Source organism: Podarcis vaucheri (assembly GCF_965113315.1).
Source record: "Podarcis vaucheri genome assembly, chromosome: 7".
In the NCBI taxonomy this organism is placed as follows: Eukaryota; Metazoa; Chordata; class Lepidosauria; order Squamata; family Lacertidae; genus Podarcis; species Podarcis vaucheri.
Window position 1 is genome coordinate 78774597 of NC_138765.1, and position 25028 is coordinate 78799624.

The 25028-nt window shown below is 44.6% G+C and overlaps 1 protein-coding gene across 9 annotated transcripts in view; it reads left to right on the forward strand.

Moving 5' to 3' along the window:
• The window catches only part of KIF1B (kinesin family member 1B), a 134396-nt gene that overhangs the window by 78048 nt on the left and 31320 nt on the right, over positions 1-25028 (forward strand). For 4 of the 9 annotated variants that reach the window (XM_082229695.1, XM_082229698.1, XM_082229696.1 and 1 more), the window contains 9 exons: positions 529-635; positions 1096-1179; positions 1727-1907; positions 3127-3199; positions 18022-18118; positions 19137-19285; positions 20537-20715; positions 21426-21563; positions 22842-23114. In XM_082229695.1, coding sequence (XP_082085821.1) covers positions 529-635; positions 1096-1179; positions 1727-1907; positions 3127-3199; positions 18022-18118; positions 19137-19285; positions 20537-20715; positions 21426-21563; positions 22842-23114 — 1281 coding nt within the window. Of the gene's footprint in view, positions 1-528; positions 636-1095; positions 1180-1726; positions 1908-3126; positions 3200-7996; positions 13137-18021; positions 18119-19136; positions 19286-20536; positions 20716-21425; positions 21564-22841; positions 23115-25028 lie in introns of those variants that run through there. The other 5 variants (XM_082229697.1, XM_082229699.1, XM_082229701.1 and 2 more) reach the window with 3 other exon arrangements.

The following is a 25028-nucleotide window of genomic DNA, read 5'->3' on the forward strand; positions in this document are numbered from 1 at the left end:
TCCTTGTTCACATGCATGGGATTAACGTTTAATTGTCAGATTTGGAGTTGCAGGAGCTTTTAACCAAGCGGAATATTGCCAAGGGAGCTTGGAAGAGGAAGAGCAGACTGAGTGTCTTAGCTGGGCATTTTCCTCCTAAACCTGGAATGGAGCAGCAGGGTGGGGAAGGATACTGCTGTTATAATTAGCATAGTCTTACCTTGCAATACCCATTTCAGCTTTGCCATGGGTGGTGAGAATGGCTGAAAACAGAGAATCTCAGGCTAAGCCGGAAAATGAAATCCATCTGAAATTATGCGATGATCATCAGGTCATTGGTCCACAGGGTTGGCCCTACTCTTAGGCAGAGTGAGGCAGCCAGCTGAGGCAGCAGGGGCTTGCAAGGAGGAGGAAGTGCCTGGCAGCAAGGTTTTGGAAGAGGACAGATCTGTGTATGACATGCACAAGCTTCTCTGCTTATTGCAGATTCCTATGTTTATATTTTTTAAAGCTATAAGGAATTTAAACAATCTTTTTTGCTGGACGCAGGGTTGGCCAGGCAGATGCTGAACGGCGTCAAGACATCGTTCTCAGTGGGGCTCACATCAAAGAGGAGCATTGTATTTTCCGGAGTGAGAGAAACCATAATGGTGATGGTGAGACAGCAGCTTGCTTATTGGTTAAATATCGCTTTGCTGCTTTGCCCTGTGTTGTTACTTATATTGGTACTTGCCATCTTCTGGCTCTTTATAGACAAGCAAGATACTCTTTGGACTTCTGATTAGCTGAACTCTGCCCTTTTCTGGATTATGTAGCTAAACTCCACCCTGATTTTGCCCTGGCTTGTTCGGAAGGATTTTAAGAGGCATTCCTGTGGAAATCCTGGAATATGCATATTCTTCTCTGTGGGAAAGACTTCTCTCCCCTGTCCTTCCCACAACATAAGACCATAAGGTGGGCCCTGCTGGAGCAGGCTAAAGGCCCATCTTGTCCAGCAACACTTACAATGTCTTTATAGGCCCTACCTAGGAGCTTGGAGAAGTTCTCTGGGGTCAGGTTCTTCAATTTCTCCCGTCAGTAAAACAGTGATATAAGTATTATTTATTCCTGTTCTAGTGATTGTTACCCTGGAACCTGGTGAACGGTCTGAAACCTATGTCAACGGCAAGAGAGTGGTGCAACCTGTCCAGCTGCGCTCAGGTAAAGACGTTGGATTTTGTTACTCTGTGTTTTTTTTAAGTGTCTTGAAAACTGTGTAGCTCCATTAAATAAATACAGGAAGCTGTTTTATTCAGAGACTATTGTCTCATCTAGCCCCATATTGTCTTTTCCAACTTGGAGCCCATCATCCCTGACCATGGGCTAAGAAAGCTGGGGCTGGTGGGAGTTTTAGTTCAGCAATATCTGGAAGGTATCACTTTGGCTACCCTTGGCCTTCTCTGGTAATGGCTGTCCAACAGAGGTCTTTCCCATGAGCTGTTCCCTGAGCCTTCTTACTGGAGATGCCAAGGATTGAACCGAGAACCTTTTGAATGCAGAACGTGTGCTCTACTACGTTGCTTTGGGCTCTTCCCATAAATCTGTCGTCTTTTCTTTGAGTTAGGGTTTTATGATTTCTGGCTTTGACTGTCCTTGAGAATTCATTGCCTGGGGATAACATGGCTGAACAAATCCCAGCTAGCTCTCTCTCGTTAAAAAGCAAAAAACAAAAACCCTTTACGTCATAATCTTTTTATTGCCTGTCCAGGAAATCGTATTATTATGGGCAAAAACCACGTGTTCCGCTTCAACCATCCTGAACAAGCACGGGCTGAAAGGGAAAAGACTCCATCAGCAGAGACTCCCTCAGAACCAGTAGATTGGACTTTTGCTCAGAGGGAATTGCTGGAGAAACAAGGAATTGATATGAAACAGGAGATGGAGAAAAGGTAATGCATTTTTCATGACACTGAACAAGTTACCATTCATCCCTCCATCCATCTTACTGAAGTGCTGTTCTCTTCAGCTTAACTGTTGTAGAGCATCATCCTGTAATATTGGTACAACTTTCACATGTAATTCTTTTTAGTTGGAATGTTAGGTGTGAAGTGAAATTGCTTATGAAAAGGCTCCTGAGTAGTTTTCGGTTAACCTTTGTTTGGTGCTTGCTTTAGAAGGTTTTGCAGAGTGGCTCATGACAACATTTTGTTTTGTGGAGAGATGCTTCTTTGTTGCTAAAATGGAGCACTGGTCATAATATATTTAGCTTGTTGCAGGATTCTGGTTTCTGCAGAAGTTTTTGTGTTTCCCCACAATATTACTGATCAGCTGCCAAAATAAGTTTTTAGAAGACTCTTGAAGGTCCCGTAGTCCTTTTAAAGTGCCCCGCTAGCTAGAAGTGTGTTTCTGCACACACCCACACCAGGAAATTCTTAGGTGGGGCAAATGGGTGCTCTTAGGTGGGGGGTGCATCTGCTGTCCCCACCCTGACTATTGCCGTGCTCCAGTGGGTACCCTCAGAGGCTCAGGCTCCAGTCTCAGGAGGTACAAGCATCTTAGCAAAACACTCACCAAGGAAGGTGGGGTTGCAGCTGCAGTGCAGTTGAACCAAACCGAGGTCAAGCATGGAGAATTAGTCTAGGTCCAAAATGTGGCCCAGTAGCATGGTCAGGCAAGAGTTCAAGGGCAGTATCACAGAGAGTTCAGTCAAGATGCCCCATAGCAGGACAGGCAGACTAGGGACCTGAGACCTTCATTGTTTCCAACAACTGGATGGTTCCATTGGGAGCCCTTACATACTCTGGCCTCCTAAACCACAAGTGCTGGTATGGAAGGGATTGCTCACAAGCTGTATGTTATGTTGTTTTTTGGCCCAGACCTTTTGGTGTTGGGGCTCTTGAAGTGGGGTGGTGGTGGTGGGAGGTGGGGTTCCAACACCTCCTCTGGTGACAGCTACAAGGGTTCTTCAGCAGAGCTTCTCTCCTTCCCCACAAAGGTATCCTCAGCACTGATCTCAGGGTAACATGCCTTCTCCTCAAGGTTCTCAACCTGAGAGGAGTCTGGTTCGTTCTCTGAGGACTCGGTGCCAGGTACCCAGTCCAGGCTAGGCACAACCACCACATTCCCAGGTTGTATTAAGCTGACCAGGTGTCTGACTTCTCTCCCCAGACTTCAAGAAATGGAGATTCTGTACAAGAAGGAAAAAGAGGAAGCAGATCTCTTGTTGGAACAGCAGAGGCTGGTAGGTGTCAATATTTTCTAGCTGTCCTTGCAGAAATCAACATGCTAAACTTTCAGGAAATGTGATCAGATTGACTCTTCCCACTGTTAGCTGCCCCTTGCTTCTCACGTGCTACTTTGGCTTCAGATGCCTGGGGGGCATACCATAAAGTGCACGGATCTCATCCTCAAGTAGATGTTGAACCTAAACAGGTACAATGTGCCAACATCCTGGTTCCTTAACAGGTCAGAAGGAAGGCTTGTATTTTGCATTGTTACAGCCCCCCTCCCCCAATCAACTCTGAAATGGTTTTTTTGATGGTCTTGCCTGTTATGGTTGCCCTGGAGGGTTGCTTTAGTTTTCTCTTGGATCAACACCAAGTACTAATTCTATGCTGCTGAGGAGAGCCTTCCAGATGCATTGGTGTGCCAAGGATTTTTCACACGGGATGTCCAAAACTGTTGCTGCAACTCTGCATGTTTTTTAACCTTCCTCCCCTGCCTTGCATGGAGTGTGGCTCCCCAGCAAGGGTGTTATTTGATGCACATAGCAGTGTGTGGTTATGGGAAAAGGCGAAAGAGTTTTTGGTACTAGCAAATCACTTACACGTAGCTAAAAGACAGCAGGTTTTCGGGGGCAAAGCAAGCTGAACTGAGGATGGTTGCTAGGGAGGAAGCAGGCTTCTCCCACTTTAGCATCCTGGTGCAGGAAATGAGGACTAGGGCACCTTCGTCCAATCAGTGTAAAGTGAATCTCTAAAAGAACCATAATCCCATTTTGGATGGGTCAGGAAACCAAGTTGACTGGGTATACTCCTGGGCAGGGGTTTAGATCACAAATGGGAACCTACTGTAGTCCATCAATGTCTGGAGGGGCACCAGGTTCTACATCCCTGGTCTGGATGTCTAGTGGCAGGCAGTGAGATCTGTCCCTGCATCTGAAACTATGAATGAAGGTAGTAGCTGGCTGGAAATTTATTTACTCAATTTCTGTACTGTAGTCTAACAAAAATGTTCCCAAGGCTGATTTTACTTTTTAATAAAGTGAAGACAGTTTTAAAAAAAAATACTTAAAGTGTTTTAATAAAGTGGATCAGATTCGTTTATTTGTTTCTAGTCTAATTAGACCATTACAAACAAGGTTTTAACAGTATAAATAGTGAAATAAGGCAGAAATTGAAATTAACTTGGACACAAATAAACTACAACATGAACAAACTTAGAATACTGAGTTTGTGTTCATGGACTCGAGTTTTCATACTTCCTTCCCTTTGCAGCTGCCTGCACCTTCCCAAAGATTGCTCCTGAGAGTTGGAGGATCCTTGGGAATGGTGTGAGATGTGTGGTGCAGAGGGCAGCAGATGGAGGGGTAGAGTTGGCTGCAGTCACCCCCTCTCTTTCTGTGGACAGAGGAGCAACTTAGACTCAGAAGTAATAAAATCATGCTTCCCATTATATCCCAAATGGGAAGGAGGAAGTGGGGTGGGAATAAAATGTGTTTTCACTAGTCTCCAAAGTGAGACAAAGGAAGAATATAGGCTCTCAACAGTGTCCCACTGTTCTGGAGCCACAGTTGAAAGCTGCTACTCAAAGCTAACTCTCAGTTCCTGGAAAGATGGCACTTGCAGCAGACCGTCATGTTGGATCTTAGAACTCCAGGAGGCTTAGATGAGAAGGTAACTTCTGAGTTTGTAAAGCTTGTAGCTCTGCTCGACTGGAATTTATCATTAGCCCTTTGAATCTGGCTTGGAAACCAGTTGGTAACCAATGCAGACTTTTTCAGAATTGGCAAAATATGCCCTTAAAGGCTTGCACCTGTTAACAAGTGTGCAGTGGCATTTTGTATTTGTTGAAGTTTCCAGATCATTTTCAAAGGGAGCCCCATGTAGAAAGTATGGAGGTCACCAGGCATTACTGATGGGTGCTGGGGTCTCCCTATCCTTCAAAAGAGGAAGACTTCAGGAGGGTGCTAGTCAGACAAGAGTGCAAGAGCTAATACTGATGAAGGCAGATCAAGCAGGGCCAGTGGAATAATCCATAGTCACTAATCAAATGTTCCAGATTTGGGTTTGACCTGACACAGAAGGGGTTAGGGAGGATCACAAGATAATCCAGGGAGCAGACGTGCAGCTCAGTGGGAGCTGTGAGGTCCTGCAGGGTGCAGAGCTTGGCCCTTTCAAAGCCAGAGTAAAGGGAGCCATTTAAAGTTTGTGTTTAGCATCTGTACTATAGCACACAAATGACAATAATCTTTGAGACTTGGAAGCTTTGGCCCGTCTTCATTCACAGATAAAGGCAGACCACATAGCAGCCTGCAAACAGCAATGACTGGTGTCCATTAGGACTGGTAGGGCAGAAGGCCAAGAGACCAACAGGGGGTGGAACCAAAACCAGTGACAGGCAGAGTTATCACCAGACTAGTCATAAATCAGAAGACAGGCAAGTAGGGGCAGGCTGAAGTTAGTGAGATGCTTCCCACTTCACCCTAATACACCTGCCCTCAGTCCATAGCATTCTTTGGATTATAGAAGCTCACCATAGACACATTGCAAGTGTCCTTAGTCTAGTATTGTGGCTATAATAGTTCACATTTAAAACTGCCTGTTCCAAGTGTGTTAAACTGGTATGTGGATGAATGAGAAAGGGATATCTTCTGCAAAAGAACTGATAAAGCACAAACGGATTTCTGAGCATTCGCTTATGGCAAAAATCAATGTAATGTTGTTTCCTACTAAAGAATAACCACAACATGCACTAAAAATGTTACATAGAAGGCACAATATGTTTGAAATTTTAAGGAAAAAAATCAGTGCTGGGCTGGACAGTTTTATCTGCTTTCCTAAAATAAAAATCCAGGCATGTTAAGTTTTGATGTAATCAGTATAATCTTCCATGTAGGAAGGTTGCATTGAAGCCAACCCTCAAATTTGGTAGTAGGAATGAGGCTTCCTCTTTTTCACTCCTCAGCTTTGTTGAATTGGTTTCTTAACATAATTTGTTGAGTCTCTTCATAATGGAATTTGATGGGCGAGATCAGCAACCCTCCTTTATATTTGCAAATAGCAAATTTTGTGTATGTGCCATAAAATACAGAGGTGACAAGTCTAATGATGTCAACAAGCCCCTTTCCCCGCCCTTTCTGGACACAGCCTTGAAATTAGCATGTGGTGTGAATTCTGTTTGGGTAGCTTCCATTTCCACTGCAGTATGATGGACAATTTCTTTACAACCAAGGGATTGTATTATTTAATAGTAGAGTTATTGCTGTGGGTGGATAGATGTTCCTCATGGTTCCCTAGTGGGTGGGGATCTGTGAATGACCCGAGAATCAGCTAGGCAGCGTGTTTAAAATACAGTTGTTCTGTACTTTGGAAGTTGAACGGAATCTGTTCTGGAAGTCCGTTTGACTTCCAAAATGTTCGAAAACCAAACTGTGGTTTCTGATTCGCTGCAGGAAATTCCTGCAGCCAATCAGAAGCCGTGGAAGCCCCATCAGATGTTCGGGTTCCAAAAGAACGTTTGCAAACTGGGACAATCACTTCCGGGTTTGTGGCATTCGAGAGCCAAAACGTCCGAGTTCCAGGGCATTTGGGATCCAAGGTACGACTGTACCCTGAACTTCTTGGTAGCACGGTAGCTAATTCTGATTCCTTATTGTCTAAGCAGGCCCTGGAAAACATCTGCTGAGTTAAAAGAACCCTGAACCACTAGCTCAAATAAATGGGCATTCCTCTCAGAACAGCATGAAAAGCTTTATTTGTTTGAAATGACTTAGGAAAGCCATTTCTTAAGTCTTCGCAATCTTAAGGAGTGATGTCATTTTAAAAACATAGCAAGCTTGTGTTAACAACAAACCAAAAGCTGAATTAGCAATTAGTAAATTTGCAAGAGGCTTGGTGATAAAATATGGGATAAACTTTTGTGGGCATCGAAATAACACAGGCTTTATGTGGGGTTTAGTGCTTCAAATGCCGTTTTAGGATGATTAAAGCTCATAAGCATTTTCAAAGCAACGTTATCAGTGGAAAATGGAAAAGACCCTTTTGGAATGTGGTGGCTAGACCTCTTGCTTGTAGCAGGTTCTCCTGGGAGCCTGAAGTATCCTCACCCGTTGTAGTGGCACTTACATGACTTCTAACCCTCATCCCTAGTGGCTGCTGCTGATTCCACCCCCATCCCCCATTTTTTTTACCTTCTAACACTTCTCTGGCTGCTTTTCTAGTAGAACGGACTGTCCACCTGCGTGTTCCTGCACCACGTTTACAGCATTTACTAACCAATGTTAACTCAACTTATCCTTGGCTGTTCGTCTGATCATTCTGCAATGACTGTTGGGTCCACTCACTGTGAAGGAAAGATCGCTTTAAATATATATACACATTTATACTGGATGAACTCGTCAGCAGTAACCAAGGCAAAAATGTGCGATTGAACTTTTGCACGTCTTTCTAGCATGAGTAAAGTGTTCCTTCCACCTTCCTACCAGGTACTTGGTTTTAGTTTTTTCAACAGTTTCATCTGGATTTGAAAGTCTTTGAATATTCCATGATGATTAGAGTCGGATTTTCCATGAAATCTAGATGTGGCTGGATTTAATGAAACTACCGGAGCACCCTTAGGATAAAGAGTCCAGCATCATAAGCCTGAAATCTTAAGTTAGACTTTTCACAACATTTATTCTGTTTGATTCCCACCCCCCTTTCCCTGCAAAATGATTTGTTTAGTTTTTAGTTACTTTTTGTTGTTGAGCATTTTCATTCCTTCCCCCATTTTAATTTTGGTTATTTTGGGGCCACTTCTCAATTTTTGTTTTCCAAAGGATGCAGACTCTGATAGTGGGGATGACTCGGACAAGCGGTCTTGCGAGGAGAGCTGGAGGCTGATCACTTCCCTGAGAGAGAAGCTGCCCCCCAGCAAGTTGCAAACCATAGTTAAAAAATGTGGCCTCCCCAGCAGTGGGAAGAAACGAGAGCCTATTAAAATGTATCAGATACCTCAACGTCGACGCCTTAGCAAAGACTCCCGATGGGTTACCGTCTCAGACCTGAAGATCCAGGCTGTGAAGGAGATCTGCTATGAGGTGGCCCTCAATGACTTCCGGCATACGCGCCAAGAGATTGAGGCCTTGGCCATTGTGAAGATGAAAGAGCTTTGTACTATGTATGGGAAGAAAGACCCCAATGAACGTGACTCATGGCGAGCCGTCGCCCGAGACGTTTGGGACACTGTGGGGGTTGGTGATGAGAAGATCGAAGACGTGCTGCTCAATGGGAAGGGCATTGCTGATGTGGACGACCTAAAGGTGCATATCGATAAACTTGAAGACATCTTGCAAGAGGTGAAGAAGCAAAACAACTTGAAGGATGAGGAGATAAAAGTTCTTCGAAACAAAATGCTCAAAATGGAGAAGGTTTTGCCCCTGATCAGCTCCCAAGAACCAAAGGGCCAGGCAGCCGTGGCGGCCACAAAAATGAAAGAGCAACCCAATGTCCCCAAGAAGGTGAATGCTGAGGGAAGCGTGAGATCTGATGAGACAGATGCCCACATGAATGATGGCCGTGTCTCCCAGTTAATGGAGGAGGACCCGGCCTTCAGGCGTGGGCGGCTGCGCTGGATGAGGCAAGAGCAAATCCGTTTTAAGAACCTACAGCAGCAGGAAATAGCCAAACAGCTTCGCCGGCAGAACATGCCTCACCGGTTCATCCCGCCTGAGAACCGCAAACCCCGCTTCCCGTTCAAGAGCAACCCTAAGCACAGAAACTCATGGAGCCCGGGCACGCATATAATTATTACGGAGGATGAAGTAATTGAAGTGAGGGTTCCAAAGGAGGAGGAGAAGAAGAAAGAGGAAATTGGGGAAAACAAAGACCCATGCGGTAAAGCCCCCCTTCCCAAGGATCCCCAGCAGCTTTGGTGTGCGTACGGCCCTCAGAGGGGTCAGGATAATATCCAGATCAAGAGGCAGCCCTTGAACGCTCAACCGCAGCCAGGCCATCTGCAGCCAGAAACATCCACTCAGCTGCGCTGGAGAAGCAATTCCCTCAACGGGCAGCAGAAAGGGCTGCGTCGCCAGACATCTGACTCATCAGAATCATCGCCTTCTTATGGTGGACTCCACAATCAAGACCTGCAGACTTTCCAGCAGAAGCGCCACATGCATCAGCACCGCCAGTCCTATTGCAATTATGGCAGTGGAGGGGTGAATCCAGAGAGCAACGTAGCCAGCGGTCGTGCAAGACAGACTGATCAGCCTAACCACTATAACCAGTTTGTGACCCCTCCACGGATGAGGCGACAATTCTCTGCACCTAACCTCAAAGCTAGCCGAGAAACAACTGTCTGAGTCACTGGAGAGTTGAGGGAGAGTGGTGCTGATCGTGGGAGGTGGTGTTGGTGGTTGTAGCTATACCTACCCTGAGTTTCAAATGATCATTTTTAGCAAATGTGTGGTTTTATATGCAAAGCACAAACATTTTCTACCTATCTATTATTGCCTGTGAAACATGTTAGAATTGTGGAATATTGATGATTACCTTAGGGGCTTTGGGAAGTTGCCTTCATTTTATTTTATGGGGATACCTTTTTATATATATATATTAAAAAATTAAAGCCTTTCTGGAATACCTGTAGGGCTACTCTCTCCTTTGGACAATCAACAAAAGCAAATCTACTATGTAGTGTTTGAAAGTCATCTGTAAAAGCTTCAAGGCAACAATTTAGGAGTCTGACCCTTGAATCTCAAGTTGTATTCAGATTCCTTGTTTTGGTTTTCCATCTTCTCAGTTCATCTTGTTCAAATTCACCCATAAAACTTCCGGTTTGGGGCTGATAAGAGAACACAGCTAATCTCTGCCCCTTCCTTCTCTGTGCCTTCAGGAAATAAAACACTGACATGTGCAGTCCTTCTTGTAGAGTCCTCCAAACTCTCATCTTCTTGCAGAGTGCTTTTTAAAAAATTGCATTCTTTCTTAGCTTAAGTAGAATCAGTATAACATTACAGGGGCAGCCAAAAGCTGCCTAAATGAAGTTGCTTGCCCAATTCTGCATGCTGCCTTTAAGCGATGTGATGGGTGTACAGCTGCAGCATCTTCCTCTTCCAATTCACATGAGTCTTTAATACGTTTTAACTTAAAAGACAAGGGCAAGGATAGGGCCCTCTTGGATGTTATTGGATTTCAACTCCCATCAGCCCCAGTCCCAAGCTGGCCAGTGGCCAATGATGATGAGCATTGTAGCCCATCAACATTTGGAGGGCTCAGGATCCCCATCCCTGGACTTGCAGAGAGATTTTGATTGGTTTTTTCCACTTACTCTGTGGGGGCACAACTCCACAGTGAACTTGAAATCCTTCTAACTCCCAAGAAGCCCTGGCAATCATTTTGTGGGGGTGAGTAATTTTGTGTTGGCTGCTTAGCTCCCCAAAATGACTAGGTCTCTCGAGGTTTGTTTCAGGAGTTTATTATGGCAGTTCAGCCAGTTTACATTTGATGCACAAGCAGGACTCTCAAGTGGGGCAGAATGGAAATTTCTGCCTTTTACCTCCTGCCATGACCGCTCTAGGTCTGATTACACCCATTGGTCAGGACCCACTACCTGATCTTGCAGTGGGTCACGAAAACCGGAACTATCACCATGCAGTTATGTGGTAAAATAATTAAGATGCAGGTCCCCAAATGCATGTTTGGGTTAAACAGTGCAGACTGACTCCACATGGCACTGCCCCACCAACCTTAGTCTGTCCTCAGCCAGCCTCCAGGCCAGCCCCCACCTGCCGGCCTTTTTACTAACATACAGCTCCCTCCCTTTTGGCAGGATGGGAAGAAAACTAGAATGAGTTGGCTCTGCCTTTCATTGGCTGCAGTTGTGGCTGTCATTGGCTCCACTGACTGTTCAGCTCCCTGCCTTAACATCCTACCAATCCCAATGGACACCAGCCACCATTAGGATTCAAGGTGGTTCCCTGGTTAGAAAAAGTGGTGACCTCTTGGATTACACAATGCAGTTCTCCTTGTCCAGGCACACAGTCTCAGTCCTTTGCCTGGCATGTGCTCACGTCAATCGCATGGGGGAATATGGACAGGAGCCTTTCCCCAGTGAACAAAATAATGGGAATTGCCTGTTGTCCATGGATTTGATTGTTTGCTCACTATAGGGCAGAATCCAGGGAAGGTTGGAACTGCTTGCAGGGCCACAAAATTTATTAATTAATTAGCCAAGGAATTAAATTTAATTAATTGTATTGGTTGCAAAGAGAGAATATGTTTCTGTAGACAAAGGCCCCTGTCAATTTTCTTTTGCTGAGCCAGAGATTACTGTTAAGTTTCCAGTATAAAAGGTGTCACGGAGCAGGGGAGTTGAAAAAAACCTAAAACTTGAAAGTCTTGTGCTTATTGAAATTCCTCAATTAAATTATGTGTCCTTTTAATTTACCCCTTTTCTCGCTGCTCCAGGTTTTTAAACATATCTGGGGACCTGAGCCTTTTATCTGCCTCATGTCCATAGCTGTTTATCCTGTGAGTTCTCTTGTCTGAGGAACAATTTGCGCTTCATAAACCATGCTACCAGGTTGTTGTTTTTTAAATTGGAACTCTATTATCTGGAACAGCATTTCAATTGAAAAGCTGCCTATTTAATTCTAGCTAGGAAATGAGCACAATGCAGTGACTGACTAGCAGAGTCCAGTTACAACACAGGATGCAGGCAATCCATAAAGGTTTGTAAGAGGACATTAAAATCATATTTTTAAAAGAAAATAATTCTATCCCTCCCTTCATTTCTGTGATAAATGCTGTGCAGACCCCTTAAAGAGAAATAGGATGAGAATTTGTGGGTCTTGGGACTAAGTTAGACTTCACACATTGATGCATATAACTGTCTCCCAATGTTATCTTTAAATGAAAAGCAGCCTTCGGAGGCTGGGGTCGGGAGTGGAGGGGTACCAGGCTTCTTAACTGTTGCCCCAACAACTGTTTTCCTACTTGGTCATCCTTCCCCAAGCTGCTTTTCTATGTGGAGAGGGAAAGCAGATGGGGAGATTAGCTGCAGAAAACCAGCTGATGGGTAATGGATTTTCCAACAGGTGTTTGTTGCTGAAAGTTCTGGAGTTGGAACTGTCAACTCCAGAAGATACTTTGGGGGGAGGGTTAACACCTACAGAAAAGCCGTTCTGGGGTGGGGAGAGTTCCACACACTGCTGCCATCCCTAACAGTTAACTTGTCTGTATAACTACTCAGAAGCAAATCCCACTGAGTTACATGAGACTTGGCCTAAAGCAGACATTTCATGCTCCAAGGACAAAAAGGTATTCCAGTCTGCATTGAGAGAGCTTCTATTATTACACAAGTGTTATTAACAAGTTAGGAGCTGTGTGATTTAGACAGAGCTGAACTAAGAGTTCCCAGGGCCTCCAAAATATGTTTTGAGATTACCTTAAAGCAGCGTTTGCCAACCTGGTGCCCTTCATATGCTTTCAACTTACACTGGTGGTGAAGGCTGCCTTAAATTTACAAGTTGGGGAGAGAGTTGAAGGTGGTTGGGTGGTGAGGCCTCCTCTTTACTGTTTTTATTTGCTATTCAGCAACTTCTTTCTGACTGGGCTTAATCAAGAAATCTGTCCAAAGTTAGAGGGAGAGGATCTTTTGCATATTTGAACGTAGGTTCAAGCAGATCAGTCCATTCACTCTTGCCTTTATATATATATCGTAAAAATGTGTTTGCCTTTTGAAATAGTTTTGAGAGCTACAAGAGGTGTGAAGTTCGGTTATCATTACTGTAAAGGAGGAAATGACTCTTCCGGTGAAGTGATAGGATTTTGAAAACCTATCCATTTATTATTGCTTCCCCCCAAAAAAAGGGGTTTTAATTTTTTTAAAAAAGCAAAACTCTGCATTTTGTGAAAAGCAGAACTGCTTGTGCATTTTAACAAGTGCTTTCAATAAATGATGAAATACTCGTGTAAGTCTTGTGTTGTCTTGGTTGGGATCTAAAAGCATTTGCTTTCTTTTTAGAAGCCCTGTTAGGGGGCAAGGTTTCCTTTGAAATGAAACAACATGGAGAAAGGTAGATGGAACTTGCTCCCCATCTGCTTGGCCCCGTCAATGTGGAGGGGTGTCCCATGACATTGATGGGCAGCAGATCAATGCACAGTTACCTTGTCCTGCTTTGAACTGAAACAAACCTAAACTGTCCTGTGCAGGGCTCAGGCTGCATAGTAAAGGGGGGAGCAGAGCTTAGATGTTGCTTCAGCATCAGTTATCCTTTGACTGAGCCTTATCAGCAGTTCTGTGTCAATTGTTAAGCTCCACCTTGATTAAAGATGCCTCTTCGTTTAAAGGGGTCCATCCTGCTCCAGTATTCTTGCTCTAATGAAGTGGGGTGTATCCAACTACAGTCCTTTTCTGACTAGATCCATTGAAACTATGGGACTAAGTTAGTCATTAGTGGGTTATGTCTAATTACTCCATACTCATTGTGTTGGAGTCATTGTTCCCCACATGGTGGATTGGTGGATTGTGCTCAGGAACTGATCAACACATTACAAAGAACCTAGAAATCAGTCCCAGGCAATAGAATTCTGAATTGTTGTTACTTTTCCTATTTTTCACAAATTCTAAAAGCTTCTAAAACCTTCATCTGCGTGGTAAACAAAGATGGGGGAGAGATTTAGCATAGCAATTGGCCAACTGTGCTAGCAGATTACATGTAGCATTTCAGGGTGGGGTTGTAGTTGTTTGTATGTGTAGGGTGGGAGAATTTTAAAAAATATTACACCCACCCCTGTCAAAATACCCTTGTACCCTCTGCATAATATATTGGTCTTCTGTGAGTTGTAAGCGGTGGACTGGGAGGTGCTGTCTAATATGTGGGAAAGGGTCAGATCTGCCCCAGAATTGACAGGTGTGGGGTGCTTTTGTAAGCCCAATGGTGTGTTTGGGGGAAGGGCTTTTGCTCAGTGGTTAGAGCATCTCTGCATCCAGAGAAGGTCCCCAGTTCAATTCCTAGTATCTCCAAGTAGGGCTGAAAGAGATCTCCATTTGAAATGCTGGATAACTGTTGCCAGTCAGTGCAGACAACACTGAGCTAGATGGAGCAACCCTGTGGGTTGAATCCATCTAAGTCCTCCTCAGACCAGACCCACCCACTGAAATTAATGGATTAATTTTAATGTGTCTTCTGTGAGCAGGATTAGCATCTGATACTTCCCTATGTTCCTTTGTATGCAGGCTGTAACCAAATCTCACAAATGAACAGAACCAGTTTAAATATCAAAACCAAGGTCCCCTTCACCCTTTTTGAAAGAAGCTGGGCTAATTACCTTAAATACATAATACATAAATCATCCAGACTTTCAGCTAAGCTTTCTGTCGTCTCATCCTGCCATGCAAACATTTGTGGGCTATGTACTATTTTCCATCTTCGTGTGCCTCAGAGAAGCCAAGCAAACCCGTTAGATTAACTATCGAGCGTTGCCAGGAAACGGGCTTACCTTACCAGGCTATTTCCTTCCATTGATGAAATGTTGCCTGCCTTTTTTGTTGGGAGTCTGGGAAATCAAACCTCCCCTCCTCTGTGCCCTTTTTGTTATTAATAGCTTAGAACCGTTTCTGTATGCAAAGTATGTGTGTGTGTGTGTGTGTGTGTGTGTGTGTGTGTGTAAAAGAGAGAGGGAGAAACTACACCCACTCTTTCTGCACATTAAGGTATTCAGAGCTTATAGCTTTCTTTTTAACTTCTGATTTATGAAGTATGTGAAAATTTGATGTGTGCTTGAGGGTTCTAAATAGGTTCTAACTGGTTAGAATAGGTTAGAACTGTGACCCAGTAGACGTGGCTGAATTTCAATTCCCATCAGTCTCAGTCAGTAAGACTGATGGTTGGTGTCAGAGACTGGTTGGACACTGAGGAATAGTAGCTGGATACTGGTGAGTGGGCACCAGGAGAAAGGGGGTGGGGTGGGGTGGAGACTGAATTGGAAGATGGGCTCGGTCTGGGGGAGCCCGAAACAGTCAGGAGATGAGAGTCAGAGGCAGGAGAAACGGCCAGATTGGAGAGTGAAGAACAAGTGCAGGAGGAGAGAGAGAGAGTCTGGTGCAAAGGGCTTCCACATCTCTTCCTCCTGCCCCCACCAGGATTGATTGGCGGGGGGAGGGGGCGCAGAAACAGGTTACTTGCTGGTGGCGTCTTCGCCTGCTTGCACACAGCTTGGGTGAAGGAGGTTAGAGGCAGGGTTTCTCTTTTGCTGCAACTGTCTCATTGGGTGCACATCTGGGAGTAGCTGAGAGGCAAAGGACTGATGGACATGCCTTTTCCTAACTGGTAATTGTACTTTTGACAATAGAGAGTTACCGTATTTTCCCGTCTATAAGACGACCCCATGTATAAGATGCCCCCTACTTTGGGGGACTCCAATTTAAGAAAATGGGGGAAGGTAGCCCCCATGTATAAGACGCCCCCAAATTCTGGACATTATTTTTTAGGGGAAAAACCTAGTCTTCTACATGGAAAAATATGGTAATTCCTCACTCTGGGCATTCCTTGCCTGACAGGCAAGGAGGATGGGAATTCTAGTTTGACAACACCAGTAGAGCCACAGGTACCTTTCCATCCTAGCAGAAGCAAGTCCTTCTGTCCCAAGGATGGGAAACCAGATGTTGCTGGTCTATGAATCCTCTCATCCCTGCCCACTGGGCAATATGGCTGGATAGGGATGATGGGAGTTCAATAATATCTGGAGGGCCACAGGTTCTCCACCTTGGTGCTGTCCATACTGAATAACTATGCATTCTCTCTAGTAATGCACATCTGGAAGAGAACTCGAGTCCTCTGTCTAGCCCACCTTTTGTTTCCATTTTTGAAGGTGCCTCCAAAAATCAAGCCCAACATCTCAACTACCTTGCTGTTCTAGTCTTAGAGATGGCTCACCACACCTTAGGGAAATGTGATTTGGAATACATTTTTACTAAATAATACCTTCCCAACATTTAGCTTAAGCCTTTTCTCGTTGTTGATTGCACCCATCATTTCTTCTCCATGGGGTTGAACAGTCAATTCCTGTTTTAGAGCATCTGCTTTGTTCTACGGAAGGTCCCAGCACCACCAAGCTTGGGGAAAGACCCTGATTTGATTCCTTAAAAGCCAAAAAGACAGAATGGGGTTAGGTAGATAATAGACGATTCATACATTTGTTTCCTTCTTAAGCCTACCCTTCACATGTTTTGAATGATACTTTGTTTCTTCTTATCCAAGCTAAGCAAACCCAGCTTCATTTTATGCTGTTCTCAAGAGCCCCAACTCTCCCTGCATCCTTTCTCGATGTTTTCCTCACAATATTAAAGTAGCAAAAATAAGCTCCCTGAAGTGAGTTGTCCACAAAAAAACTTTTTTTAATAGTTTGCCTATCCATACTAATTTCAGTTAGGTCCTTGAACTGCAGGTATGGGACATCACAGGCCTCCCAGTCCTCTCTGTCTGACCCTAGGGGCTTTCCCCAGGCCACAACCTTTGTGAGCCACATCCTTTACCAGCCCTGCTTTGCACCTTCCTTGTGTGTTTTTGCCTGGCTGGAATGTGTCCTTGAACTCTGATCACGCCTCTTGCTTGTTTGGATGGAAGATGGAGGTGTGTCTGTGTGTGTAGAAACTAGCCTACTGTACAAAGGCAAAATTCACACTGTCCATCACTGTCCATTTCTTTCGTATTTCCTTATCAGTCGCCTTCCACACACGTCTGAAGGTTATGTACAAAATACAATAAAAAGCTAAAAACAACATAGAAAATAATAGCAGACCAATTTCAAAACATTACCAAGTTGGTGAGGGATCTGGAGACTAAGGGTTGTCTCCAGTGCTAGTCCTACCCCTAAGTAGGCCTATTAAAGTTAATGGACACAATTCACTTAGGTACATTAATTTCAGTAAGTCAGCTCTGAGTATAACTTCGTTGGATACAACACAATCTACTATGTGGAAAGGAACTGGGCATATTTAGCTGAAAGGAGAGAGAAGAGAGGATTTTTAATCCTTTTATGAAATCTGCATGCTAAGGGAAATGTAAGCGAAACAACCAGCTGTTGTGCACATTCACCAAGCCTTGTGGAGAATGTGCACAGAATCCTTCCATATGAAGAGAAAGTTGTACACATTTCCCAGTCAATGTATATCATCTCCAACAGCCTTGCAAAATGTGCATATCTTGGCTGAATTTTGCACTTTCTTCAGACATTATGCACAGTGCCCAACAGACCTTAGGGAACATGCATATATCAAATTAATATTGTACATTCTGCAGTCAGTATGCATAGTCGCCAATCAGTGTGCATTTTTTTCTGTTTCTTGTTCAGAAGAGTGAAATCTGTACCCCCTGAGCTGCTTCTGATCCACTGCCTAATCTTACGTGGCCCAATGCTCAGCCAAGCATCAGGGAGAAAGGGGAGGCAGACTCCAGATAAATATAATGTGGTTTTTTCCCTTCAGTCCAGCCCTGTTTTCACCACTCCTAGCTGTCCCCCTTGAAAGGCCTTTCAACTCAGTGATTCTTAGACCCACTTACGGAGCAGAACTTGACTATCTGTTGTTTAGGCGTGGGCTTCTCCAGCAGATCACACAGATCAAACTCAAATATTACTTTGTCCTGCCCCACCAAATTTCCCAGCTGTTGAAATACCATTGAAATTGTTTGGTCTTTCCCCAGCAAATGGATAGATGAGACATTTATCCCAGAACTCTTCTCTGCCTGCATCTTTTGTCACCTTCTTGTCTCTGGAGTTATGTGTGTGTTCTTCCACCTCTTCTCTACTTTTGTCTGTCTTTTCTTCTCCTACACGTTCTCTTCTCTTTCCCCTTCAGGATTATGAGAGTAAGCTCCAGGCCTTACAGAAGCAGGTGGAGACCAGGTCATTGGCTGCCGAGACCACAGAGGAGGAGGAGGAAGAAGAGGAGGAGGGTGAGTTCTGGGTGGAATTCAGACAGTTTGGGTTGCAGAGAGAGAGAGAGACTGCTCCACAAATGTTCAAGGTGTCTGTGGAAATGATCACAACTCTTAAATCTGCTTTCACCAACCTGACAGTCAACAAAATGAATATCAAAGACTACAGTTCCCATCATCCATTACTGTTGGTCATGCTGGCTTGAGCTTATGGGAGTTAGGACTCCAACTACATTTGGAGGGCCACACATTCACCACCCCTGAAATTTTACTATCAAAGATTACAATTCCCATCATCTGTTACTCTCAGCTATGCAGGCTGGGGCTGATGGAAGTTGTAGTCTGAAACATTTGAAGGGCGCCAGGTTGACGAAGGCTACCTTAACAAAACAAAAAGTGACTTTCCTTCCCTCTTGATGCAACCCAGTGTTTCAGTTTAACACAGAACAATCTCTTCCAGGAACTTCTCTGTATTTATCACTTGGATGGTTTTGGAAATATGTCTCTTACCCTTCAGGATCACCACCCTTTAGGGTAGACTACAAATACATAAAGCAGTCAGGGTGTTCCAGTGTTCTGCACAATATGTTGCATAACCCTCACAATGACTGTAAGGTTAGGCCATGGTTTTTACCTTCATATTGCAGATAAGGGCTTGAGAGAACCATATCTCAGTTTCTTAGCTGGTATACTCTTTTGAGGGGGATAGTTTGCACTCTGTGAAATTCTTAACAGTTTCTCTCCCTCTGATTCTTTTTAGGACCTCTATAGATTCTGGACATAGTTAGATCAGGGTGGGGAACCTCAGATGCTGGGGCCAAATGTGGCCCTCTGTATTTATCTGGGGCTCATGACTTTATCTGTTAAATGCTTTTTCCTGACATGATGTCTTATTGCTTATGAGAGAATATGGCCCTCAAACTGAGAAAGGGTCCCCACTCAAGACCTCAGATTATCTGGGAGGGGTTGGCCCCATTTGAAATCGGCCCCTGCCTTCAGTTCAGATGAACCCAATCACCTTCTCTCCTTCCTGCAGTACCCTGGACTCAGCACGAGTATGAATTAGCCCAATGGGCTTTCCGGAAGTGGAAGTTCCATCAGTTTACTTCCTTAAGAGATCAGCTGTGGGGGAACGCAGTCTATTTGAAAGAAGGCAATGCAATCAGCGTTGAGCTGAAAAAGAAGGTAGGGGGGAATTCACGGCTGAATATGACTGCATGCTGTGCACACCTGTGTCAAGTCATCTTGCAGAACAAATGTGGGTGGTTTCTGAATTGGAGGGGAGTTGGTTAACTTTGAAAGTTTGTCAGAGGGTATATATGAGAATCACAAATGATCTTGCAATTCCCAGTTCTGCTGTGGTGCTTCAGCATGGTTCAGATTTAGCCTGTGGTCACATTGACACCATACATTTAAAGCACATGGATTTCCCCTAAACAATCCTGGGAACTGTCGTTTGTTAAGGGTGCTGGGAGTTGTGTAATCAACAGTTCCCAGGACTCTTTGGGGAAAGCCATGTGCTGTAAATGTATGGTGTCAATGTGACCCTGGCTAGAGTTTGGAGGGGTCAGTTGTGAAGCAGACCTTATGTGAACCTGAGTGTTCCCTGCCTTTTCCTGCCTCAAGTTGGAGGCAATGCGGGGAGCACAGGAAGAGACCCCTAACAGAATGGCCCTTGCTCCCTTCAGCATATTTTTGTTCTCCATGGGGAGATGGAAGGAAGCTGTTCCTGCTTTGTCTCAACTGTGGGAACTGTCTTTCTGCTTAAGGAAACCAGATCCCTGCTATAGGCTATACAGTGGTACCTCAGGTTACATACTCTTCAGGTTACATACGCTTCAGGTTACACACTCCGCTAACCTAGAAATAGTGCTTCAGGTTAAGAACTTTGCTTCAGGATAAGAACAGAAATTGGGCTTCGGTGGCGCGGCAGCAGCAGGAGGCCCCATTAGCTAAAGTGGTGCTTCAGGTTAAGAACAGTTTCAGGTTAAGTACGGACCTCCGGAACCAATTAACCCGAGGTACCACTATATAAGAAAGCACTTCTAGATCCAGTCTTATCTGAAGTTCAGTCTGAACTTTTTCATGCAGAAGCTCTGAGGTTAAATCCTCAGTATCTCCAGGTTTGTCTAGGAAAGACCCCAGTCTGAAACCCTGGAAAGCTGCAGCCGGTGTCAACAATACTGAGCTAGATGGACCAATTGGTCTGGCTCAATATAAGGCAGCTACCTATACCTTAAGGGAAGGAGTGTAGCTCGTTGGGAGGTCGTCTGCTTTGCGTACAGGGAGTCCCATGTTCAATCCCCACTTTCTCCAGGTGGAAACCGGGAAAAGACTCTTTCTTGACGTCCTGGAGAGCTGCTGCCAGTCAGTGTAAGCAGCACTGTCTTAGCATAAAGCAGCTTCCTCTTTTCCTGTGCATTACCTCCATTCCAGGTGCAGTTCCAGTTTGTCCTTCTGACCGACACGCTCTACTCCCCATTGCCACCTGAATTGCTGCCGCCTGAGTCGGAGAAGACCTGGGACAACCGCCCTTTCCCTCGGACAGTGGTGGCTGTGGAAGTCCAGGATCTGAAGAACGGTGCAACTCATTATTGGTCCCTGGAAAAACTCAAGTACGTTAGGGCTGCCATCAAAGTCACCCTTCTGGGAAGCATTTTATTTAATTTACAAATATTTCAGCTCTGCCTTTTCCATTCTGGTGATCCACCAGGCAGTAGCATACAACACTCAGGATGACCTAAATTAAAAGTATAACAGGATTATAAAAGAACAGCAGGAGTTTTTTTTAAAAAAAGGGGGGGAGCCATTTTGTTCTCACCTCTGAGAACCTAGAGTGCCTTTGCCATTTGGAATAGACAGTACTGTAATCAGGGCTTGCAAGGTTAGTTTTAAAAAAGAGCTAGTTCAACATGTCCAAAAGGAACTATATTCCAGCTGACATTCGTGGCATGTGCATTGCTTAATTTATTTCCCCCAACAATTATGTTCTTTAAACTTAAAGGCTCACGGAATCTAAAGAATAAAGAGGACACACAAGAGAATGAGCTTGAAGATGAACTAGAAATTGTTCAAAGTTCAGCTTCCAAAACCAACATAATTCACTTTCAGTTCACCTGGCAATTTTGGGAACTACTTTCAGGTGGATGCCAGAACTTTGGGAACTAATTCAGTAAACTTGGTTAAACTGAACTGGTTCACTCCAAGCACTAACTGTAGTTTGTGGACCAATGGCATGATTCCACATGAGGCAGTTTCATACCTTTTAAATGCAATATGGACTTTCTGGTTCTGCATTTATCTTCCTGCCCCCTCTGCTCTCCAGGCAGAGACTGGAGCTGATGCGAGAGATGTACGACCGAGCAGGAGAAATGGCCTCCAACACACAGGAGGATAGTGAGAGCACCATGACTGGGAGCGACCCTTTCTACGATCGATTCCATTGGTTCAAACTTGTTGGGAGGTAGGTGGTGACAAATTTCTATTGGCTGGTTGACTTCAGCTTGGATGGTGAATTGAGGCTTGTAGGTAGAATGTGGAAAGCAGTGTCTTACGGATCTCCAGACTTGGCTTGTGTTATCATCCTGTATAACAGAAAATGTCATGTTGGAAGAGGTTCAGATGATGAAGAGGAGACGGTGATGCTTTTTGCAGAGTTGTTCTATTGGTCTTATATATAGAGTTGACCTGCAGAAACAGCCCAGAACTTGAAAGTGGGCTCAGGATTTTGCAGGTCTGTTTGAAAGTTGAGCGTCTCTGTGTATGTTAACTTCACATGTTATATTTTATTCCCTGCACAAGATACAGGACAGAGGAGAACTGTAATAAATTTGGGTTTGTTGTCTTGAGAAAAGAATTAATACAGTTGTTTTCCTAAGTAGCAGTTGCAATGAATCCTAGTTTTTGGCTAGCGCTCTCAGCAAGCCAGGCTCCACTCGCTCACACCATTCTCTGGGGATCATCTCTCAACTCCTATCTCAATGTTTATTATAAGGAAATGTCTCTTGCCTTTGTATATCTTGTAAAAAACTAACTCTTGAAGAAAAAAAGAAATCATTCATTTTGACTTTTAAGGGTTGCCATGTGTCCTCGTTTTCCAGGACACGTCCTTTTTTTATGGGTTTGTAAAATGAGAGTCATCATAGCGACCCATAGTTAAAAGTAGAAGACAGCAAATGTGTTCTCTTTTTTGCTCTTCAAAACCCTAGACTTTCTTCAGTAAAGTCCCCATAGTTTAAGGAACAATAGATTAAAAGACTCTCATAACATACAATATATATAAAGACACACACTACATGCAGAGAGAGCATCTGGAAATGACCCTACCTCCCTTTCACAGTCCAGAATTCTGCTGCCAGAATTCTGTGTGACTTATAAAATATTCTGCTTTAAGACAGAAAGTTGCAGCGCTGGAAATGGTGACATCTTACCACAAACTTATTCCAATGATCTCAAAATAATAGGGTGTTTTGGCATACGAGCGTCTGATCTATTGTGTAGTATGTTTCCTTTGCTTTCCTCTGAAGTCTTTCTTCCCGTCCTGCGCTGCTTGGTTTTCTTCACTGTCCCTTTCCCCCACATTCCTCTTACCTGCCCCCCCATTCCTCCAGGCAGCCGAAAACTTTTGCTTGTCAGTTTGTTCTAGTGGGCTGTGAGCTGGACTCCACATCAAACTCCTTTGTTGAATGAAGTTGTCCTTGTCTTTCTCTCCCCCACCCCACTTGCCTGCGTTAATCAAAAGTGTTCCGTCCACCAATATATCTAGCTCCCCCATTTTCCACGGCTGCGTGAACGAGCGCCTGGCTGACCGCACGCCCTCCCCCACTTTCTCCACGGCCGACTCCGACATCACCGAGCTGGCCGACGAGCAGCAGGACGAGATGGAGGACTTTGACGACGAGGCCTTTGTGGACGATACGGGCTCTGACGCAGGGACTGAGGAGGGATCGGACCTCTTCAATGATGGGCATGACCCATTTTACGACCGCTCCCCCTGGTTCATTTTAGTGGGAAGGTTGGTGAGGTTAACTGTAAGAATGGCCAAGGGGGGCTAGCTCTTGCCCTGGACTGCTGGTGCCACAGCTATTCAAGCCAAGCCATGGGTGATTGGTGTGTTCTGAGCTCCGTGCATCCAGGCTTCCGCTAGTTGTATAATGTAATTTCAGCATGTTATTTATTATGAATTCTGCGTCAGGATTCTCAGCTTCAATGGGTTGTATCCAACATTAGTCCTATGCACCAAGTTTCTAGTCCATGGCTATTGTGGCCACATGCCTCGCTAAGTGATAAAACCAGGACTTGTAATGAATGAGCAATATACTAAATGTATGATGCTGAATTACTCCCACTTTGCTCTGCCCTCTGTGGGGCCAGGAGCAACAAACCCTAAGCCTTGACTTACTGTGAAGTGTGAGCCAATGCTCATGGTTAGTTTATTTCCAAACAAGCAATGATGGTTAGCCCAAGGTTTTATTGGTTAGTTCATATGTCACGTTAAGCCCAGTGCACCTGATTTGCTACTTCCAGCTCCAAGGAGAGCAGAGAGAAAAGGGAGGTGATTGAGTGGCATGCCATGCGCTATGGCTTACTGTGACATGCAAATAAGGCTAGTGAGGGTCAAGGTATGGACAATACTTGGTGAAGTCTTCAGAAATTAGAGGAGGACAAAAGAGGGACTTTTGTATTCAGCGGTTAAAGCTACAGTGATCTTTGTAGTTCCTTCTCTCTACTTGCAGAAGATAAATTATGTCTCTTGGGTGCAGAAAAATCTTTTCACTAATGCCACCCAGACACCCCACCAAAACATTTGTGCTAACCATAGTTTGAGGTTTGAAATATGCAGGTGAACCATGGTTTGGAACGGCTTTCAATTTCTCCTCAGCTCAGAAGCCTTACAAGCTAGGCATAGCAGCACAATATTGTAATGACAGTTTGTCAGTTCAGAAGTTGCATCAGAGGAAATGCATAACAGTGGTTTGCAAACTCACTTCAAGCCATAGTTTCTGGTATTGTCATCTGATAATGAACCATGGTTTGTCAATTCAGGCATCACACCGACCCATAGCTAAGCTTCCTTTAACCATTCCTTGGTGTCATATCTGAACTGAGTTCCTATATCTTTTACCACCGTGAGCTTGATTGGTCAGTGATAGTGGTGCCCAAGACACCCTTATTGAGCTACATAATCAAGCTGGGGGGATGGACCCTGGCAATGCATTTCCCCCCATCTCTACTCAACAGTAAGTCCCACTGAATCCAGTGGAGCTGCATGGATTCAGGATTTCAGGTTTGGGTTCCCTGTGTCTAGCTGAGACACTCTGCTGTTATTTCATAGAGACCACAATATCAAGAACCCTCTTTTGGAATGGTGAGGGCCTACCCTGGGGTGAAGAACCTCTGGCCTGTGAGCCAAATTGGATTTGGCATCGGTCCACATTTGTCCCATGAGACCACTCTTCCCAAACAATGCCCAGCATTCGGCAGGAAAAAGACTCAGCTCCAAAGAACCACCCTAGAGCTCGCTACAACTGCTGATCAACTAATTGGCAGTGTATCTTCATAGGGGCTTCTTTGAAATGGTCACCTGGTGTTGTAATGACATCAGATAATTAACAGCTGGGAGGCCCCACCCACCTGTCAAAGTTGGCCTGTGGTAGGTGGGGAAGAAAAAGGATTTGAATGAATACAGTTCTCGCTCCTATCTGTCCCATTCCCTGATGCCTTATTTTCCTAGTTCTGTTTTGGCCTCGGGGAATAAAGAGCCTTCAGATCACACACCATTACCCATGGCTCCTTACAGCTGAAATCAGTCATTTTCGCATGTGTGTGCCTTGGCTGCCATCTTGTGGCTCAAAATGAAAGAGCTAGTCCCTGTGGCCATATCTTTTGGCATGCTGGGTTGTCGTGGAGGCCTGATGTTCTCATTGGG